General features: G+C 38.2%; 2 protein-coding genes across 2 annotated transcripts in view; one reads left to right on the top strand and one right to left on the bottom strand.

Annotated features, from left to right (window-relative positions):
- reps2 (RALBP1 associated Eps domain containing 2) overlaps positions 1-386 on the bottom strand; it is a 91,971-nt gene extending 91,585 nt beyond the window's left edge. The window contains exon 1 of the mRNA XM_048177158.1: positions 249-386. The gene's annotated coding sequence lies outside the window, so the exon portion shown is untranslated. The remainder of the gene's footprint in view (positions 1-248) is intronic.
- Positions 237-16,542, top strand: LOC125260707. The gene is made up of 13 exons (XM_048179194.1): positions 237-654; positions 1,137-1,349; positions 1,578-1,808; positions 2,029-2,572; positions 2,708-2,970; positions 3,060-3,248; positions 3,420-3,758; positions 4,707-4,777; positions 13,310-13,754; positions 14,161-14,373; positions 14,601-15,264; positions 15,400-15,662; positions 15,744-16,542. The coding sequence occupies exons 1-13, from the start codon at positions 237-239 to the stop codon at positions 15,965-15,967; spliced, it is 4,077 nt and encodes a 1,358-aa protein (XP_048035151.1). The 3' UTR covers positions 15,968-16,542.
- Positions 16,543-23,503: the final 6,961 nt, after the last annotated feature.

The raw sequence follows: 23,503 nt of genomic DNA, 5'->3' as shown, positions 1-23,503 counted from the left end.
GACTATCAGAGCACTGAGAGCAGTATTGAGTTTTAGCGTGATATCTACCAGTACATTATAGTAGAAACATTGTGTAAGACGACATTCTATACAGAGTCTGTATTCGGTGTTTACATACAGTTTATAGACGCACATTGTACAGAGTCACTTACAGTGTGTATCACAGTTTGACATCAACTGTACATCTGACATTATCAGATTTCTTTTGATTTGTCAGCATTACATACACACATACAATGGCTACTAACTTCAGAGAAGTGCGTATGGAGGTATATCTCAACGGCGAATTCTACTGCGGTGACAGTTGCTGGGTACCAGATGAGGAAGGTGTGGAGTTGGAGTTTCAGATCACCGATGCCATCTATGACCTTATCGGTACCGATCAGTCGGCACAGATCCATCTGGAGCTGCAGGCTGAGACTGATGATGACATCTCAGTCAGTTACTGCGCTTTAGAGGGGAATGTTGTGAAGGTTGTTTCTGATACGACCAACACAACATCCGTCTGTGAATGTGGGAAGAAAGAGAAGCAGCTGGGGACTGACATCAAAAATATCATCTCAGAGTTGGTGTGTGAAGGTCTGACTGACCCAGCAAGGCCTTCAACCGAAGGCATGGATGCTTCTCTTGAAGCCCCTGAGAACTGCCCAACAGGTGAACGTCAACAGAGCATTTGAGATGCAACATTACAATTAGATGCAAATAGAAAGTCTTCCAAATCCATATATACAGAAACAGAGCGACAACTATATAAAACATTTTATACTAATAATAATTGAGACATTGCTTAAGACTTACTGATATAATATAATATCATTAATTTTATATTTAATATTAAACTGATATAAAGCAAAATCAAATATACTTTAGTATATCTTAAGTTGGATCTCAGCACTACTTCCACACAATTAAAGTGCATTAAGTAGTTGTTCCAATTTAGCAGACTTTAAGTATTGCAGTTTAGTATAGCAAAAGTGCAATTGTAGGGTATTTTTATTTATCACATAAATATGTAAATGTATAAGTAGTATACTTAGCACAAAATAAATGTATTTCAAATATGTATTTTTTTTTTTCACTAGGGTAATCTGTTGTTTCTAATAACGTATTATTTGTTTATTGTTACTTTTTTTCAGAAAGTACCAATGGGTGGATGAACACAATTGGTACATTCTTTAAAAGGCTTTTCTGGAGCGAGCCGGAGACTGAACTAGAGGAGTCAAGTGTCCCAGGTCCAAGCAGCTCCGAGCCATTAGGTCAGGAGGTTGATGACAATGATGCCATTCTGGTGTCTGAAGATCTGCAGATGGACGCTTCTCTTGAAACCCCTGAAGAGAACAACCCAAAAAGTAAATATCAGCAGAGCATTTTGAGATGCAGTTGTCACTACTTCCATTTTTCGGGAGTTAATTCAGTTGTAGAATGAGGTTGTCACTACTGTAAGTTACTGCACTGTGTGTACAAAACAAATGAGATGCAAACACAAATGACTCTCAAGTTGGACTAATTATTCATGTTTGATCTGTGGTTAGAGATGTTTCTGATAACATATTAATTTTCTTCTTTTTTCAAAAAAGTGAAGAAGAACAACAAAATTTGTGCATTCTTCAAAAAGCTTTTTGGGAAAGATCCAACTGTTCCAGAGCCAGAAGGTCAGGAGGTTGACATCGATGATGCCATCTCTGATTTGAAGAGCCCTACACTGGTGTCTGAAGATCTGGCCGAGTCAGCAGGGCCTTCAACAGAAGTGTCAGGGAGCAACAGTGGCATGGACGCTTCTCCTGAAACCCATGAGAACAGCCCAGAAGGTAAATGTCTACAGAGCATTTGAGATGCAACATTACAATGGCTACGTACACACTGAAAAGTTTCAGGAGTGAGATGAATTACTGTAAATTACTGAACTGTGTGTGTACAGAACAAATGAGATGCAAAAGAAATGACTTTCAAGTTGGACTAATTATTCATGTTTGATCTGTGGTTAGAGATGTTTCTGATAACATACTATTTGTTTTCTTCTATTTTCAGAAAGTACCAATGGGTGGATGATGAACAAAACTGGTGCATTCTTTAAAATGTTTTTTTGGAGGGATCCGGCTGTTCCAGAGCCAGTGTGCGTTCCAGATGCAAGCACTCCTGAGCAAACATCTGAAACAGATCTGGTTCCAAGCGTTCCTGAGATGGAACCTGAAATTGATCAGGCTGATCCAGAGGAATCATGTGTTCTGGTTTCAAGCGTTCCTGAGATGGAACCTGAATGTGATCAGGCTGATCCAGAGGAATCATGTGTTCCGGTTCCAAGCTTTTCTGAGATGGAACCTGATTTGGATCTGGCTGGTCCAGAACAATTGTGTGTCCCTGTTCCAAGCCTTCCTGATCTGGATCTGGTTGATTCAGATGAATCGTGTGTCCCAGGTCCAAGCAGTGCTGTGCCAAAACCTAATGCACGCACTTCCAAGCGGGATCCATTTCCAGAAGAAGATTGTTTTCAATTGTACAGGTGTGTGAAGGCGTGTACAATGCGTTACAAACCCGTCACTCAGGTCTGGAACAACATCTTCATCGGAAATGAGTAAGTCTACCTTTGACTAATATAAACCATGTGATTAATAATGTAATGCAGGAGTATGAACAGACACAATTATATTTCTACATTGTAAATCTTCATTAGCGAAAGACTGATCTAAACTGTTGTGTTCTTGTGCAGAGAGACAGCAAGGGACCGAATGAGGATGAAAGAGCTGGGCATTACTCACATCCTGAATGCTGCAGCTATGAAAAAGAAACTCAGGATCTTGTTGGGAATTCGATGGGAGAAAGACATCAAAGACACAGTTGACACAGGAGCGAGTTATTACAGAGGAACGAAGATCCGATATTGTGGCTTGCCTACAACAAAGACTTCCGATATCAGCAAATACTTCATGCCAGCTGCCAAATTTATCCACAAGGCCAGGAAAAACTCCGAAAGTAAGATCTTTTATCAACTGTTTTGCAGTGACAACCTGTTTGGGAATTTTTTGTAAAAATTTTTTGTCTTTCTGTTTTTATTTCCACAGATAAGGTGTTCATTCACTGCACAGATGGTGTCAACTACGCTCCTACACTTTTTCTGGCATACCTCATGATCCACCAATCCATGACTGTGGAGGATGCCATTGATTATCTGGTAAAGGTGAAATACATCAAGCCTGACATAGACTCCCTGAGGAAGCTGGCAATCCTCAATAAGAAACTCGTGTGCAAGTAAAAACAAATGCACAGCACCAGTTAAAAATGGTGCATAAATTAAAAAAACAGATCAGATTTTTAAAAAACATAGCGAGGTTAGTAAGATCAGGGAAGAAGGAGGCGGGAATCGGCCGACATTCATGGATGAGGGTGAGGAGGTCCGGTTCCCAAAACGCACTGTCATCCAGTCCTGTACCTGCTGGGTGAAGTCCTCCGCGATGCCTGGCGGCGGTGGCGGCGCTGGAGAGCCCTCAGTGGACGGCTCGATACTCTTCCACCGCCTGGTGGCCGCAAGGAGACGGCTCTTCTGTGTTCGGGCAGCCGGCAGGAGTCCCCCATTCCATGTGACAGGCTCCGGCCTCAGCGAACGGTGGTGGCTCCTCCGCTCCCTCGCGGACAGCAGCTAGCCGCTCCTCCACTCCCCAGGCGGTTGGCAGCGAATTCAGCCGTCCCCCTGGCAACTCACTCCAGCCCGCTGCCTCGAGCCTCCATGGCGATAGACTCGCTCAGCCACGCTCGATGGCACCGTGGATTCACCACAGCGGCGAGGACTCTATGACAGTGCGTTCCTCCTTCCTCCCGGCCTCGCCCTTAAATTTTAATAAAACATTACAATTGGTTAAGCATTGTTGTCAGTGTTCCTGATTTCTGAATGACATTATTTCTTGATATGCTTGTGGTATGTGTTTGATTCTTCACACCTTTCACCAGCGTCTTTTTCCAAGAACAAATACCAAACTTTTTAGAAAATAACAAGTGCTGTCCAAAGGTTTTTAAAAGTAGCTTGCTAAGGGGCGGATTCCTAGACAGAGATTAAGCCTAGTCCTAGAATAAAATGGCCCTTTAAACCAGATTAACAGAGCTTTCTCTGTCATGGTTTAAAATAGTCCTAGACTTAGTCTAGTCCAGAGTTTAAAGGTCCCGTTCTTCGTGATCCCATGTTTCAAACTTTAGTTAGTGTGTAATGTTGTTGTTAGAGTATAAATAAAATCTGTAAAATTTTAAAGCTCAAAGTTCAATGCCAAGCGAGATATTTTATTTAACAGAAGTTGCCTACATCGAACGGCCAGTTTGGACTACATCCCTCTACTTCCTTCTTTAATGACGTCACTAAATGACGTTTTTTGACTAACCTCCGCCCACAGGAATACACAAAAAAAGGGGGCGTGGTCTTGTTGCGCTCCCACGGAGAAGAGCAAGAGTTGCGTTTGTAGAGCGTGTTTGTCGCTCAAGAGTTCTAAAAATCCTTTCTTTGTATTGGTCTTAAGTAATATTCTAATTTTCTGAGATACTGAATTTGGGATTTTCCTTAGTTGTCAGTTATAATCATCAAAATTAAAAGAAATAAACATTTGAAATATATCAGTCTGTGTGTAATGAATGAATATAATATACAAGTTTCACTTTTTGAATGGAATTGGTGAAATAAATCAACTTTTTGATGATATTCTATATCATCATTCTTATATGACCAGCACCTGTAGATAAACCTACTCGTGGTGCCATGCACTCGTACGCCAAGAAATCTCTGGATGCTGCGTTCAAAGTCAGTGACGCTTCAAATGCCTCGGGGCTTAAAGTTCCCTTACCTGAAACTCCAAAACCGCCTCCCAAAAAATCAAAAATGAGTGACAGAGCGGCATCGGATAATCAGGTTGCCAACTCTCATTTGATGGAAGTTTTGCAGAGAGTTGAAAATATGCAAACGGAAACTCTGAATCGTATGCAAACTCTGGAGGCAACGGTTAAAGACAATACAAGTTCGCTAAACAGCCAGGGCCAGCGCAAGCTCAACTGCCACTCTAGGCAAAACACCGTCGTGCCGCCCCCACTTTACACTCACAATTAAACTCGATCTTTGAGGTGCATGTGAAAGAATGAAGGTTTTGTTTATTGATTTATTAATAAACTTGCACTAATATAAAATAATGTACAAGCATGTTTTCTGATTTCTTTTCTTTTTTTCATTCTGCAATGTAAAAAAATATTCAACACGTAACCACTAACAAATGCATGTATTATATAATAGTAAGAATATCTCCTGGAAGATTCAGGAGAATTCCTGGTGAGCCGCTGATAAATTGGGCCGGCAGTAGCCTACTTCGACATAAAGACAGTTTACAGGACGCGCAAAGCACAAGTCTCTAGTTCGTTTTCAATGAGACACACGAAAGCCGCAAATCGGTATGGAAGCCCGTTTCCGCCACTAAAAAAAAAAAAAAAACCTCAACTAAAAAAAAAAAAAAAAAAAGCCACAAAAAAAAAGATGACTTGCGACTTTTTATCTCAGAATTCTGACTTTTTAACTTGCGAAAAAACTTCCATCAATAAAAACTCGCAATTGCGACTTTATATCTCAGAATTCTGACTTTATAACTCGCAATTGCGACTTTATATCTCGCAATTCTGACTTTATATCACGCAATTGCGACTTTATATCTCAGAATTCTGAATTTCTGAGATATAATTCTGAGACTTTATATCTCAGAATTCTGACTTTATAACTCGCAATTGCGACTTTATATCTCAAAATTCTGACTTTTTATCAAGCAATTGCAAGTTTTTATCTCAGAATTCTGACTTTTTATCACGCAATTGCGACTTTATATCTCAGAATTCTGACTTTTTATCACGCAATTGCGACTTTATATCTCAGAATTCTGACTTTTTATCACGCAATTGCGACTTTATATCTCAGAATTCTGACTTTTTATCACGCAATTGCGACTTTATATCTCAGAATTCTAACTTTTTATCACGCAATTGCGACTTTATATCTCAGAATTCTGACTTTTTATCACGCAATTGCGAGTTTTTATCTCAGAATTCTGACTTTTTATCACGCAATTGCGACTTTATATCTCAGAATTCTGACTTTATAACGCGCAATTGCGACTTTATATCTCAGAATTCTGACTTTTTATCACGCAATTGCGACTTTATATCTCAGAATTCTGACTTTATAACTCGCAATTGCGAATTAAAAAGTCAGAATTCTGAGATAAAAAGTCGCAATTCATCTTTTTTTTTTTACTGGCTTTTTTTTTTTTTTTTTGTTAAGTTTTTTTTTTTTTTTTTTTTTAGTGGCGGAAACGGGCTTCCATAGTTCACTACGTTCACAAACCACTGTTAATTTTAATAGAAAATAGGCCTACTGTATAAGGTATGGCAGAAGGCGCGCAAAGAGTGCTCCCTCTGTAATAACTAAAAAGTTGTCATATCTGACAAAGTTCTGTTATAATAAATGAAGCTGTCACACATTGAATCTCTTATTTACATAATGTCTAAATTTCTTTGTTTTTATGTGAGAATTTGCGATCGTGCAAACTCAGTCCACTCACCACTCAAAACGCCGGTGTTTTTGTTCGGTGATATGCAGCTCTAGGTTGGGGCGGGGTTTGGTAGTCAATAGAATGAGGGAAAGATAATTTAGATTTAGAATAGCTAATCGGGTGATAACTTTTTGATATAAGTGAAATAATTTCAAACGAATGTCCCAAAAATAACTTGATTAATTAACTTAAAAACGAAATCCCTCTCCTTTTTGCCGCCCTAGGCAGCTGTCTAGTTCGCCTATAGGCACGCGCCGGCCCTGTAAACAGCGTGACTGAGGCGCTTGGGTTTATGAGCAATCAAGTTGAAGAGATATCAAGCAAGGTGAATGCATTACAGAACAGGGTGGAAACACTCGAAAAGGAGAACTGTGTGCTGCGTGACAAAAGCGAGGAACTAGATGCTTACAAAAGGAGGTGGAATCTGCGAGTGGCCGGTATTGCGGAGCAGAGAGGAGAAGATGTCCGGAAAATCCTACTCGATTTATTCTGAAAAGCGTCTCCAGAGATTGCAGACCAGCTTGTTTACACACTTGATGTCGTCCATAGACTGGGCCCACGCTCTGAAGGAGCGCACTCGAGCCGTCGCATCGTCGTACAGTTTCTGTCACGCAACGTCCGTGATAAAATCTGGAGGGATGCCAGAACCGCGGCCATTCTCAAAGAAAGGAAGATACGAGTTTTTGAAGACTTAACCCAAAGCACCAAAGACGCCAGGAACAAACTTTGGCCACTTGTTGAACGCGCGCAAAAGGAAGAGAGCAGGCTTCAGAGGCCCCTTCGCATATATCGACGGTAAAAGGATCTCTGCAAATGACCAGAAAGGCAGATTAAAGTTGTGGCATCTTCATCGATATTTTGTCGCACCAGTTGAGCTCTGGTACTCACGGGTAGGCACAAACTGCTCCAGGATTTGTTTTTGATTTGATTTGTTTTTTTGTTGTTGTTGTTGTTTTTTTCTCAGACATGATGGATAGATTTTGATTTAGCGTCATTGATCTTTGTTTACATGATGGATCGTTTATAATTTTATTTTTATTTTGGGACTAATGACAACGATCATAATGGAATATTTCCATTTGAAGTTACGTTATCAGCCGACCATATGCTCGTTCTCAAGAAGTATCTACAAAACTAAATGTCTCATAGAGGAACGAAAGTGTGAATAAACAGACAAAAATATAAACAGGAAGATAAGCGAGAAAGACTTGTACTCATGCCCTTACTATTGTTCTTTTGTATTGCAGAGACAGGCGATCTGTTGCTTTTTTCGTATTATTCTAGAGAAGTTTCTTCTGTTCTAATTGATATCCTGTTCGTTAGGTATTAGATACTCTTGTTTTCTTTTTTATGTCTTTCTTTGTCTTTATTTTCTTTAAATGCCAGGGGTTTGAAAAACAATGTCAAAAGGAAGGCTTTATTTCTGTTTTCTAAGAGGCACAAAGTAGATTTCTGCTTTTTTCAGGAAAGTCACTCTACATCTATAGATACCAAATGTTGGAGGTCACAGTGGGGCAATGAAATTTGGCTATCACATGGGTCAGAACATTCTGCTGGAGTAGGGATAATGAAGTATATTTTAATGGTAATATTTTGGAAACCAGTATTGATCCTTCAGGACACTTCTTACTAATAATAATTGTCATCAATCATTTTATTTTAATTCTTGTCAACATCTATGGATACAACTCTGTTGCAGAAAACTGTGATTTCTTTAACACGCTAGATCAATAACTCTCATATGCATTAGGTAAATATACTACTGCCTTTCTGATTTTAGGAGGTGATTTTAACATAACAATGAATAACATGCTAGATAGGTACCCTCCAAGGAAAGCAGTTTCTCCAAATTCAAATCTTGTAGCATTTATGGATAAATTTGACTTAGTTGACATCTGGAGAGAAATGTATCTGGATGTACACCTGGAGTAACAAAGACCGTTCAAGGCGATCAAGAATTGATTATTGGTTGATTTCTAAAACATTAAGTAGTAATAATATCTCTATTAATATTAGCAACAGCCCACTGACTGATCACAATATGGTAGTTATTTTATCGCAAAAAGCAATTCCTACCTCCAAACCGTTGCTCTGGAAATTAAATAACTCCCTTCTTAAATACGAAAAGGCCAAACAACAGATTATTGAACTAATCCAAATTTACTGGGAAAGGGCTAAATCGCAAAATAATTACGGACATAATTGGGAGCTTTTAAAATATGACTTGGGTAAATTTTTAAGAAAATTTGGAAGTGATATAGCAAAGCAAAAAAGATTAATAGAGGATGAAGTTCTTTCACAACTTTCTGCTTTATCATTTAAGGAACCACTGACCGACATTCAAAGTGTTGAATTTTCCAAACTACAAAATAAATTAGACGACATGTATAGATCCAAAGCTAAAGAAGCCTATGTTAGATCAGGGAAAAAATGCCTGGAAGAAGGAGAGCATAATTCAGCCTATTTTTTTTAGGTTGGAAAGATCCAATGCTGTGAACGCTTCTATTGATCGTCTCCGTACAAATGACAAAGTTCTCGATAATCCTAAGGACATAGCTTCTTTTTGCTCCAAATTCTATAGTAACTTATATACATCAAAATATTGTGATAATTCAGCCAAATCCTTTTTTGGATCTATTAATCAAAATAAAGTTATTTCTCTAGAGGACAAAGAAGCTTGTGATAACAATAAATCCCTATCAGAAATTATGCAGGCTATTAAGAGTCTAAAAAATAATAAAAGTCCCAGCTGTCATGGTTTAAAATCTCTGAGTTATATAAGATGTTTGCTGATAACGTATCTCCTTTTTTACTAAAAGTATTTGACGTAAGTTTTGATTTAGAAGTACTTCCTCCTACAATGACACAAGGAGTTATCACCTTAATACCCAAACCCAATAAAGATAAAGAATGTCTAGAAAATTGGAGACCAATTACCCTCTTAAATAATGATTACAAAATTTTAGCCCTGATTTTAGCAAAAAAGAATTAAAGACGTCCTTAACTGTATTATCGATGAATCACAATCAGGTTTTATGGAAAAACGTCACATTACAAATAATATTAGATTAGTCCTAGATATATTACGAAGATCTCATCCTTAATGACAGCTACATGCTTTCCTTAGACTTCTACAAAGCCTTTGATTCACTCGAGCACAACTTCATATTTCAAGCGCTTACCAAATTTGGATTTGGAGATTCATTTTGTAAAGCCGTCAGGACATTGTATAGAAATAATAATAGTGGTAAGACAAGGCTGTTATATCTCCATATTTATTCTTGCTTGCCTCTCAATTTTTAGCTTTGCATATTTCTAGTAGTAATTTACAAGGTATTACAATTGACGATAGACAAATTATTAGCCAGCTGGCTGATGACACCACTTTGTTTTTGAATGATGCCTCTCAAATTCCTTTAGCTTTAAGATGAATTGATTTCTTTTCCAGAGCTTCAGGTCTCTATTTAAATATTAACAAATGTGAGTTGATGTCTGTTAAAAGCTGTAATGCTCCCTCCATATGCAATATTCCTGTGAAAGATCAAGTTACATACTTAGGAATTGTAATTAATAAAGACCAAAAAATAAGATGTAAACTCAATTTCGATCCTCTAAAAATGAAAACCCAAAAGAAACTAAATTCTTGGTTGCAGAGAGACTTGTCGATAAGAGGAAGAATTTTACTCTCTAAAGCCGAAGGATTGTCGAGACTAACGTATGCAGCTCTTTCCTTGGAGGTGAACAATAGAACATTAAAAAAGGTTGATAGCATGTTAAATAATTTTGTTTGGAAAAATAAAACCCATTTTATTAGAAAATCTGTACTGATGAATCAAGAGGGGTTGGATTTTTTATACTTTAAACAACACTTTTAAGATTAATTGGCTTAAAAATTTCCTTAATAATCTGTCCTCACTTTGGAATATTATCCCTAAGTATATTTTCTCTAAAGTTGGGTGCCTGAATTTTCTCCTACTCTGTAACTATAATATTACAAAGATCCCTGTCAAACTTTCTAATTTCCATAATCAGATGCTCTTGGCTTGGTCCCTGATATACAAACACAACTTCTCTCTGCACAGATATTACTTATGGAACAATAAGGATATTCTCTAAAAAAAAAAAAAAAAAAAAAAAAAAAAAAGTCACTTTTCTTTGACAACTGGCTCAAAAATGATCTTCTGTTAGTTGGACAGCTTTTTTTATAACTATTCAGATTTTTTACAGAAATATAAAATTCCTATAACTACTAGTGAATACGCTATTGTTTTCAATATTCCTTCAGGTGTGTCTTTTCTGTTGCAAGGATCTATATTTACATGGCCGTGTACTCGCTCTTTGAACCTTACTGACTCTATGATTGGAAATGTGTGCTTTTCTGTAGAGCAACATAAAAATAATTCTAAAATCAGAGCCCTCTTCCAGAGAGAGTTGATGACAATTCCTTATATAATATCATATTTGAATAATATTGTAGATAATTTACCGTGGGAGAAAGTGTGGTCCTTGTCGCATAAGTATCTACTTACTAATAAAGTAAAAGAAATAACATTTAAATTAATTCACAAATGTTACCCGACCAAAGCCTTTCTTAAGAAATATAAGTCAGATATTGAAGATTTCATTCATTTGTTTTGGCAATGTACCCACACAGAGAAATTTTGGTCAGATGTGTTATTGTTTATCCAATCATATTTTATAAGTGACTTTTCCTTCTGTTTTAAAGATGTCTTCTTTGGATTGTTTGACTGCTCTAAAGAGAATATAGGGAAATATTACATAATTAATTTGTGTTTCCTACTGGCTAAATTTCACATACATAAACAAAAATTTACTGGCTCTAAACCTCTCTTTTCTCTATTCAGAGATGATCTAGACAGGTATATCGAAACTATCCAATGCTCTATTAATCCCAAAGCTATGAAAACTGTTTCTCTTTATTCATCCTTTTTGTCCTCTTAAGGTTTACATAGCCGATATTGCATTGTTGTTGCTTTATTACCCTGGCAACTTATCTGTGTTTGTGTATTTGATGGATCCGAAATGGTCAATATTCATATTCATGCACTTTTATTGATATTCATTTTTAATCATTTATGGCTTATGATTTATCAGTTTTAATTTTGCTTTCATATATTTATGTACTAATACTTTATATATTAATTCTTATCATATTTTTAAGTATTTACTTGATATTGTACCCTTACGGTTATTTTATATTTAAGAGTATGATTGCTATGTTCAATTGTTCTTCAAGTGTTCTAGTGTGACAGGTCATGCTGACACGTTTGTGGTTAGACATTGGATGCCTGCCAAATACGGCAGAAGTGTTTTTCAGAATTATTGCTCATTTGAATCTGATCAAAATATGTCTGTTATTTTTCCTGATGACATTTAAAAGGGTAAGATTTGCAAAATTCCCCAAAGGGGGTCAAAACAACTCTTGTATCTATTTTTGACACTGGACGCTGGACTATTTTTGTCTATGACAAATGGGTAAAACCATTTAACCTTTTCTTTTAACAAAAACATCCGTTTGTGTGGGATGTAAATTTCCCTATATGCTCATGGTATAAAGCTGACCAGCTCATTGATAATTCAGCTTTTTTTTCTCTCCTTTGCTCTCCTTGGCTTCTACTTGTCTCTTATCTGCAAATGTCTTAATTATTGCTCTTTTTGATCTTCATCTATTAGATACAATACTCTGGATTTTACAATACTCTAAATTTTATTATCAACTATTGACTAATACTTTATGATGGTTATTTTACCTTTTGGTTTTATTAAGTATTTTCATTATCGATTAAAGTTTGCGTGTGAGGCTAAATTTAATTGTAATGAATAAATAATTTTTCATCAACTTTATCTACTGCCTGGATCTCAATTTCACAAGTTTCTGCATCAGTATTTTTCTTTTATTGTATTTTACATGTATCTGTATTGATTTAATGCTCTGATGTTTTGTATTGTTCATTAAAAAAACGTGAGTGAAAATAAAATGAATCATGCAGCTGCTCAAACGAGTCATTTGTTCGTGAATCGGACTAACGTTACACCAGCGTCGTTTGTTTTGGTATGCAGCTCGCGAGGATAGGACAGTTCAACAGAAGGACGCGATGTTTTTATCACCACATTCAATCCAAACTTCATAATTACATTCACAAATATGATAAATATGGGTTTTTTTATGTTGTGGCGCTGGAGAGTCCGCATCGCTAACACTGACATGACCGCAACGTTACTCAAAAATCAACCATAGCCTACCATTAAGGTGATTGAAGGTGATCGAGTCAGTAAAGGTAATTAAGTACAAGGATTTTTTAAGTATTTAATTTATATTTAAAATATAATATATAGTAGAGATTTCGCGAAACAAACCGTTAAGCTCCTCTGCACTTACTTTGTTTGAATCACTCTCGCGGTGCTTCGCCAAACAAATCGTTTCTATGGGAACCGTGGAACGTCACAAAAGGCGTTGCCTTAGTTTACGTCACAAACAGTATATAAAGATAGAATTCTCGCCTCTGACTCCAGAGCGACTATCAGAGCACTGAGAGCAGTATTGAGTTTTAGCGTGATATCTACCAGTACATTATAGTAGAAACATTGTGTAAGACGACATTCTATACAGAGTCTGTATTCGGTGTTTACATACAGTTTATAGACGCACATTGTACAGAGTCACTTACAGTGTGTATCACAGTTTGACATCAACTGTACATCTGACATTATCAGATTTCTTTTGATTTATCAGCATTAGATACACACATACAATGGCTACTAACTTCAGAGAAGTGCGTATGGAGGTATATCTCAACAGCGAATTCTACTGCGGTGACAGTTGCTGGGTACCAGATGAGGAAGGTGTGAAGTTGGAGTTTCAGATCACCGGTGCCATCTATGACCTTATCGGTACCGATCAGTCGGCACAGATCCATCTGGAGCTGCAGGCTAAGACTGATGATGACATCTCAGTCAGTTACTGCGCTTTAGAGGGGAATGTTGTGAAGGCTGTTTCTGATACGACCAACACAACATCCGTCCGTGAATGTATGAAGAAAGAGAAGCAGCTGGGGACTGACATCAAAAATATCGTCTCAGAGTTGGTGTGTGAAGGTCTGACTGACCCAGCAGGGCCTTCAACCAAAGGCATGGATGCTTCTCTTGAAGCCACTGAGAACTGCCCAACAGGTGAATGTCAAAAGAGCATTTGAGATGCAACATTACAATTAGATGCAAATAGAAAGTCTTCCAAATCCATATATACAGAAACCTAGCAAAGAGCGACAACTATATAAAACATTTTATACTAATAATTATTGAGACATCACTTAAGACTTACTGATATACTACACTACTTCCACACAATTAAAGTGCATTAAGTAGTTGTTCCAATTTAGCAGACTTTAAGTATTGCAGTTTAGTATAGCAAAAGTGCAATTGTAGGGCATTTTTATTTATCACATAAATATGTAAATGTATAAGTAGTATACTTAGCACAAAATAAATGTATTTCAAGTATATATATTTTTTTTAACTAGGATAATCTGTTGTTTCTAATAACATATTATTTGTTAATTGTTGCTTTTTTTTTCAGAAAGTACCAATGGGTGGATGAACACAATTGGTACATTCTTTAAAAGGCTTTTCTGGAGCGAGCCGGAGACTGAACTAGAGGAGTCAAGTGTCCCAGGTCCAAGCAGCTCCGAGCCATTAGGTCAGGAGGTTGATAACGATGATGCCATTCTGGTATCTGAAGATCTGCAGATGGACGCTTCTCCTGAAACCCCTGAAGAGAACAACCCAAAAAGTAAATATCAGCAGAGCATTTTGAGATGCAGTTGTCACTACTTCCATTTTTCGGGAGTTAATTCAGTTGTAGAATGAGGTTGTCACTACTGTAAGTTACTGAACTGTGTGTGTACAGAACAAATAACATGCAAAAGAAATGACTTTCAAGTTGGACTAATTATTCATGTTTGATCTGTGGTTAGAGATGTTTCTGATAACATATTATTTGTTTTCTTCTATTTTCAGAAATTACCAATGGGTGGATGATGAACATAATTTGGAGGGATCCGGCTGTTCCAGAGTCAGTGTGCATTCCAGATGCAAGCACTCCTGAGCAAACATCTGAAACGGATCTGGTTTCAAGCGTTCCTGAGATGGAACCTGAATTTGATCAGGCTGATCCAGAGGAATCATGTGTTCCGGTTCCAAGCGTTCCTGAGATGGAACCTGAATTTGATCAGGCTGATCCAGAGGAATCATGTGTTCTGGTTTCAAGCGTTCCTGAGATGGAACCTGAATTTGATCAGGCTGATCCAGAGGAATCATGTGCTCCGGTTCCAAGTGCTCCTGAGATGGAACCTGAATTTGATCAGGCTGATCCAGAGGAATCATGTGTTCTGGTTTCAAGCGTTCCTGAGATGGAACCTGAATTTGATCAGGCTGATCCAAAGGAATCATGTGTTCCGGTTCCAAGCTTTCCTGAGATGGAACCTGATTTGGATCTGGCTGGTCCAGAACAATTGTGTGTCCCAGGTCCAAGCAGTGCTGTGCCAAAACCTAATGCACGCACTTCCAAGCAGGATCCATTTCCAGAAGAAGAATGTTTCCAATTGTACAGGCGTGTGAAGGCGTGTACAAAGCGTTACAAACCCGTCACTCAGGTCTGGAAAAACATCTTCATCGGAAATGAGTAAGTCTACCTTTGACTAATATAAACCATGTGATTAATAATGTAATGCAGGAGTATGAACAGACACAATTAGATTTCTACATTGTAAATCTTCATTAGCGAAAGACTGATCTAAACTGTTGTGTTCTTGTGCAGAGAGACAGCAAGGGACCGAATGAGGATGAAAGAGCTGGGCATTACTCACATCCTGAATGCTGCAGCTATGAAAAAGAAACTCAGGATCTTGTTGGGAATTCGATGGGAGAAAGACATCAAAGACACAGTTGACACAGGAGCGAGTTATTACAGAGGAACGAAGATCCGATATTGTGGCTTGCCTACAACAAAGACTTCCGATATCAGCAAATACTTCATTCCAGCTGCCAAATTTATCCACGAGGCCAGGAAAAACTCAAAAAGTAAGATCTTTTATCAAGTGTTTTGCGGTGACAACCCGTTTGGGAATTTTTTTGACTGTCTTTCTGTTTTCATTTCCACAGATAAGGTGTTCATTCACTGCACAGATGGTGTCAACTACGCTCCTACACTTTTTCTGGCATACCTCATGATCCACCTATACATGACTGTGGAGGAAGCCGTTAATTATCTGGTAAAGGTGAAATACATCAAGCCTGACATAGACTCCCTGAGGAAGCTGGCAATCCTCAATAAGAAACTCGCGCGTAAAAACAAATGCACAGCACCAGTTAAAAATGGTGCTTAAACTAAAAAAACAGCATAGCGAGGTTAGTAAGATCAGGGAAGAAGGAGGCGGGAATCGGCCGACATTCATGGATGAGGGTGAGGAGGTCCGGTTCCCAAAACGCACTGTCATCCAGTCCTGTACCTGCTGGGTGAAGTCCTCCGCGATGTCTGGCGGCGGCGGCGGCGCTGGAGAGCCCTCAGTGGACGGCTCGATACTCTTCCACCGCCTGGTGGCCGCAAGGAGACGGCTCTTCTGTGTTTGGGCAGCCGGCAGGAGTCCCCCATTCCATGTGACAGGCTCCGGCCTCAGCGAACGGTGGTGGCTCCTCCGCTCCCTCGCGGACTGCAGCTAGCCGCCCCTCCACTCCCCAGGCGGTTGGCAGCGAATTCAGCCGTCCCCTGGCAACTCACTCCAGCCCGCTGCCTCGAGCCTCCATGGCGACAGACTTGCTCAGCCACGCTCGATGGCACTGCGGATTCACCACAGAGGCGAGGACTCTATGACAGTGCGTTCCTCCTTCCTCCCGGCCTCGCCCTTAAATTTTAATAAAACATTACAATTGGTTAAGCATTGTTGTCAGTGTTCCTGATTTCTGAATTACATTATTTCTTGATATGCTTGTGGTATGTGTTTGATTCTTCACACCTTTCACCAGCGTCTTTTTCCAAGAACAAATACCAAACTTTTTAGAAAATAACAAGTGCTGTCCAAAGGTTTTTAAAAGTAGCTTGCTAAGGGGCGGATTCCTAGACAGAGATTAAGCCTAGTCCTAGAATAAAATGGCTCTTTAAACCAGATTAACAGAGCTTTCTCTGTCATGGTTTAAAATAGTCCTAGACTTAGTCTAGTCCAGAGTTTAAAGGTCCCGTTCTTCGTGATCCCATGTTTCAAACTTTAGTTAGTGTGTAATGTTGTTGTTAGAGTATAAATAAAATCTGTAAAATTTTAAAGCTCAAAGTTCAATGCCAAGCGAGATATTTTATTTAACAGAAGTCGCCTACATCGAACGGCCAGTTTGGACTACATCCCTCTACTTCCTTCTTTAATGACGTCACTAAAACAGTTTTTTGACTAACCTCCGCCCACAGGAATACACAAAAAAGGGGGCGTGGTCTTGTTGCGCTCCCACGGAGAAGAGCAAGAGTTGCGTTTGTAGAGCGTGTTTGTCGCTCAAGAGTTCTAAAAATCCTTTCTTTGTATTGGTCTTAAGTAATATTCTAATTTTCTGAGATACTGAATTTGGGATTTTCCTTAGTTGTCAGTTATAATCATCAAAATTAAAAGAAATAAACATTTGAAATATATCAGTCTGTGTGTAATGAATGAATATAATATACAAGTTTCACTTTTTGAATGGAATTAGTGAAATAAATCAACTTTTTGATGATATTCTAATTATATGACCAGCACCTGTAGATAAACCTACTCGTGGTGCCATGCACTCGTACGCCAAGAAATCTCTGGATGCTGCGTTCAAAGTCAGTGACGCTTCAAATGCCTCGGGGCTTAAAGTTCCCTTACCTGAAACTCCAAAACCGCCTCCCAAAAAAATAAAAAATGAGTGACAGAGCGGCATCGGATAATCAGGTTGCCAATTCGCATTTGATGGAAGTTTTGCAGAGAGTTGAAAATATGCAAACGGAAACTCTGAATCGTATGCAAACTCTGGAGGTAACGGTTAAAGACAATACAAGTTCGCTAAACAGCCAGGGCCAGCGCAAGCTCAACTGCTGCTCTAGGCAAAACACAGTCGTGCCGCCCCCACTTTACACTCACAATTAAACTCGATCTTTGAGGTGCATGTGAAAGAATGAAGGTTTTGTTTATTGATTTATTAATAAACTTGCACTAATATAAAATAATGTACAAGCATGTTTTCTAATTTCTTTTCTTTTTTTCATTCTGCAATGTAAAAAACTATTGCATGTATTATATAATAGTAAGAATATCCATTATGAATAGAATTCCTGGTGGGCCGCTGATAAATTGGGCCGGCAGTAGCCTACTTCGACATAAAGACAGTTTACAGGACGCGCAAAGCACAAGTCTCTAGTTCGTTTTCAATGAGACACACGAAAGCCGCAAATCAGTGGTAGTTCTAGCTAATTGTGAAGTAACCGAAGCAAGTGGTTCTCACGCCCAAAATCCAGTCACTAGCGCGTGCACAGCTCTCCATTATGAATAGAGTTTATTATAAATAGGCTATATGGCATTTATAAATATTGTGCACACAAAGGTGAGCAAAGTGACTGCTCCGCTTTCTCTTACACACATAGGCAAAAATCTCACCGAAATCTCATTTGTTATTATCTATTAATAAAAGACGGGGACAATACATTTTTAATCTTTTTGTTTTTTAAATGTTGCAGGTTCCCTATATAATTGCATTAATAATTAGCCTATTATGATTTAATTTTATTTGGATTTTTGTTCTGTTTTTAATACAATTCACCAAAAAATATTACACTATTAACCAGGCCTAACTAAGAAAAAACGGTCCCACTTTATATTAAATGGCCTTAACTACTATGTACTTACATCAAAAAATAAGTACAATGTACTTATTGGGTTCATATTGAATTGCAAAACACTTTTTCTGCTATTGAATTGGGATACGGGTAAGGTTAGGGAAAGCTTTGGTGGTAAGGGTAGGTTTAAGGGTAGGGGTTAGGTGTAAGGGATGGGTCAACAGTGTAATTATAAATGTAATTACAGAAATTAATTACAGATGTAATTACATGCACGTGTTTTTCAAATATAAGTACAATGTAAAAACATGTATGTACACAATAAGTGCACTGTATCAAATCATTAATTTAACTGTAAGTACATAGTAGTTAAGGCCACTTAATATAACGTGGGACCGAAAAAACTATTACACTATTTTGAAAAATCACATTAGAAAAATAAAACAGCATAAATATTAGATTAGATTAATAAAAAAGCATTTAACAAATATTTTTAATTATTATTTTGCATTTTAGTCTCATTTTAAGCACTAAGTAAGTTGCAAGTGTATTATTTTTTTATTCATACAGATCTGCTGCGTTGTGACTGGGGACGTTTAACCTGTCTAAAACAATCCCGCACCCTGTTATAAAACACATAACCGTATTCATTTAATTTAACATGAATAGTTGTTACTACCTTTTAAAGTCGAAACAGATAACTATGTTTCTTTTGATAATGGATGATATGACGCTCTGCTCTGTTCCAGGTAAGCGGCGCGCGCGCGACCAAGTGTATCAGTGACAGTGTAGCTGCACAGCCCCCTCTGTTGGTGAATATAATCACTACATCATTGCTCCGATAACCAACAGGCTGCTATGTTGGTCGGGCTTTTTTGCGGAAAACGGGGACGTCTGTTCACTACGTTCACAAACCACTGTTAATTTTAATAGAAAATAGGCCTACTGTATAAGGTATGGCAGAAGGCGCGCAAAGAGTGCTCCCTCTGTAATCACTAAAAAGTTGTCATATCTCACAAAGTTCTGTTAGAATAAATGAAGCTGTCACACATTGAATCTCTTATTTACATAATGTCTAAATTTCTTTGTTTTTATGAGAGAATTTGCGATCGTGCAAACTCAGTCCACTCACCGCTCAAAACGCCGGTGTTTTTGTTCGGTGATATGCAGCTCTAGGTTGGGGCGGGGTTTGGTAGTCAGTAGAATGAGGGAAAGATAATTTAGATTTAGAATAGCTAATCGGGTGATAACTTTTTGATATAAGTGAAATAATTCCAAACGAATGTCCCAAAAATAACTTGATTAAAGGTGGTAAAGAGGATGTTTTGTTTTATACATTTTTGTGATATTAATTGAAACTGTCTTTACTAAGTGATAAAAGACTATTTATTAGGTGCATTGAAAGGAATATTATTAATATACATCATATGTGCACGAGGTAGGGCCTTAAAAACATCAGCCAATCGTTTACGCGATCATCGTCTAGCTGTCTAGTTCGCCTATAGGCACGCGCCGGCCCTGTAAACAGCGTGACTGAGGCGCTTGAGTTTATGAGCAATCAAGTTGAAGAGATATCAAGCAAGGTGAATGCATTACAGAACAGGGTGGAAACACTCGAAAAGGAGAACTGTGTGCTGCGTGACAAAAGCGAGGAACTAGACGCTTACAAAAGGAGGTGGAATCTGCGAGTGGCCGGTATTGCGGAGCAGAGAGGAGAAGATGTCCGGAAAATCATACTCGATTTATTCTGAAAAGCGTCTCCAGAGATTGCAGACCAGCTTGTTTACACACTTGATGTCGCCCATAGACTGGGCCCACGCTCTGAAGGAGCGCACTCGAGCCGTCGCATCGTCGTACAGTTTCTGTCACGCAACGTCCAAGATAAAATCTGGAGGGATGCCAGAACCGCGGCCATTCTCAAAGAAAGGAAGATACGAGTTTTTGAAGACTTAACCCAAAGCACCAAAGACGCCAGGAACAAACTTTGGCCACTTGTTGAACGCGCACAAAAGGAAGAGAGCAGGCTTCAGAGGCCCCTTCGCATCTATCGACAGTAAAAGGATCTCTGCAAATGACCAGAAAGGCAGATTAAAGTTGTGGCATCTTCATCGATATCTTGTCGCACCAGTTGAGCTCTGGTACTCACGGGTAGGCACAAACTGCTCCAGGATTTGTTTTTGATTTGATTTGATTTGTTTTTTTGTTGTTGTTGTTGTTGTTGTTTTTCTCAGACATGATGGATAGATTTTGATTTAGCTTCATTGATCTTTGTTTACATGATGGATCGTTTATAATTTTATTTTGGGACTAATGACAACGATCATAATGGAATATTTCCATTTGAAGTTACGTTATCAGCCGACCATATGCTCGTTCTCAAGAAGTATCTACAAAACTAAATGTCTCATAGAGGAACGAAAGTGTGAATAAACAGACAAAAATATAAACAGGAAGATAAGCGAGAAAGACTTGTACTCATGCCCTTACTATTGTTCTTTTGTATTGCAGAGACAGGCGATCTGTTGCTTTTTTCGTATTATTCTAGAAAAGTTTCTTCTGTTCTAATCAAGCGGCAACCTCCCCCAGTCTCTCGTGAAGCCAATACGGAAGTGACTTAAACTGCGATTCATCGACTGGCCGCTAGGGACAGGCTCCAAAAGAGAGCAGAATCTCATTGAGTTCCATGTTAAATTGGCCAAGTTTATAGCAGAAAAAAAACTTTTACAAGTTGGTTCAAATTGTGGTTTTGGTCTATACTGCTAATTTTGCCCTTGATGACAACTGTGAGGGGGGTGAATTTTTTTTCTAACTCATTCTTTTAAATGATATTAAGCCTTAAAGTTCTGCATAATTAAGGGCATGGTCACTTGAGTGACAGGTAGATGCCGCTGCTGTCTGTGAGCCGTCACTTACTTTACCTCAGTTAATTCCAGCCGCTGAATTTGGCATCTCAGCCGTATTTGTGCTCGATTATTTTATACAATTATAAAATATGGCTTGCTGCATAATATTCGAGACTGATGTGTGTCTGTGTAGATGTGCATGCATGGGGAAGAGACACAGAACACACGTTGTTGGATCGTGGCATTGGCTAAAAGTTTTGTTTGTGAGATTTACTACAATGACAATGGCGGGAGGATATCAAAATCCGACTGCACTGCTTGGATAACTAAAACTGCTGCACTATTTTGAAAAAAATATACACGGGATCATTTGTTTGTTACATAAGATCGTATAGAGTTTTACAGCATAAATGCTGCTCAGATTGCATTATTTCTTGAAGAACGATGACAGAGAGCAGATCATTCAGAAGAAATGTTATGCAAACAATGGATAATATATCAATATTTCATGGACAAAAAGCACTGTTTTTTGTTTTGCAATGGACATTTATATTTTACCCAAGTGCCACAGATTGGATTCATCTCGCGATCTCTATTATAAAGGTATGAAGTCCCATTTTGATTTTCCATGTTGTTATTTGCACACCCAACACAAATTACCGGTGTTGGAGCATCTATATCTTTAAAAAAACACCGTAGATTGACAGTAAACCTTTAAAACTTTCTGATGATAAAACTTATCTTCATTAATAATTTAGATAGTATCTAGATAGATAAAGGGGCGGTTTCTTCATTAGGGCAATAGGGCGACGCATCACCAAAGTGAGAAAGGGACGGATTTTTCAATCACATTCAACCACAGAGTTACGCTAGCTGTCACTGCTAGGCTGTTTGTTCTGCCTCTGGATATAGTCCAATCAGCGTCGAGTCACGCTCTGTGGAGTACCGCCTCTTTTGGGGCATTTCAGTCTGGCGGAGATTTGCCCCGAGTGCTCCCATAGACTTCCATTCAAAGAACTTTTTTTTCGAACTGCAGGCACTGCAATGCAATCTCTATGGGTTCCGGGAGGGCTCGCACTAACGTGCTTTCGTCATCATACGTAACCTTAACTTGTGCAGCGATTGGTGGAAACAAACATACCTCTATTAATAATTTTTTAAGCTGAAGTGACATTTAATAATTTCCTCAGTGCATAATTTACATTTCACAGACATATTCTCCAACTGTAAAAGTTAGAAAGTCGAGAAAATATTTCCATTTTGCAGTCAGGCGTGGACGAGCCTTCAGCAAGCACAAACTTCCGTGAACAAGCGCCGCCGCGCGCCGAACAGACGGAGTTCAATCTGAGTAAAATACATTTTGCTCAAAATATTTGTTGAAAATTTGTTTTTGTTGGCGAACATAATTATGTCATATGTAGAATTTCGAACCTACAACTAAGTGTATTTGTACGATAGCAGTAACTGTGTAAAGTGACTATTCTAGGGTAATCAAAATAATAATAATTATTAGTCTGTTCTTTTGTTTTTATTTATTTTCATTTTTAGTTTAGTGTATTTAATTTCTGCTTCAAAAAACATTTTGTTTTTAGATTGTAAAGGTACAATTTTAGAATGTAGCCTAGGCCTAATGTGATTTGACCCCTTTTTTGCACATGAGGTATAGCATATACTACACAGTTACATTCATGTTTGTTTTTATAGCCTTCAATTTGAACATTGTTTCTAGGACAATATTGGGCAGGATCTTAAATATATATATATTTTTTTAATTAAATACAGATATTTTTTTGTAGATCTCAGCCCTATGGCATGCTTTAAATACTGAATTTTCCATGTTTTAGATAGATACATTATTATATCACTTGTTAAATGGATAATTAACAATTAGCCTATTCATTTTTTCAAATTTCAAATTCAAATTTTTTTTTTTTGCGCCCTCCCAAAATTTTTTTGCACCAGCCGCCACATAGCTCCTTTGCTTGCTAACATGGTCACATCGAGCTAGGCGGGCGTGGTTTCAGCAACTGGTCAGCAACCAGTCTCATCTGCTCAAACCACCGTGGCGTGCGGTGACGCGCAGCTAAGATGGCCACGGCCTCATTTACGCGTCAAAACTGCTGTTCAGAAATCTATGGGTGACGTCACGGACACTACGTCCATATTTTTTTACAGTCTATGGTTCTAATTGATATCCTGTTCGTTAGGTATTAGATACTCTTGTTTTTGACGTTTTTTATGTC

The sequence above is a fragment of the Megalobrama amblycephala genome, linkage group LG24, assembly GCF_018812025.1.
Source record: "Megalobrama amblycephala isolate DHTTF-2021 linkage group LG24, ASM1881202v1, whole genome shotgun sequence".
Classification (NCBI taxonomy): domain Eukaryota; kingdom Metazoa; phylum Chordata; class Actinopteri; order Cypriniformes; family Xenocyprididae; genus Megalobrama; species Megalobrama amblycephala.
The sequence above is the reverse complement of the archived record's forward strand: the minus strand, read 5'-3'. Positions and strand labels throughout refer to the sequence as shown.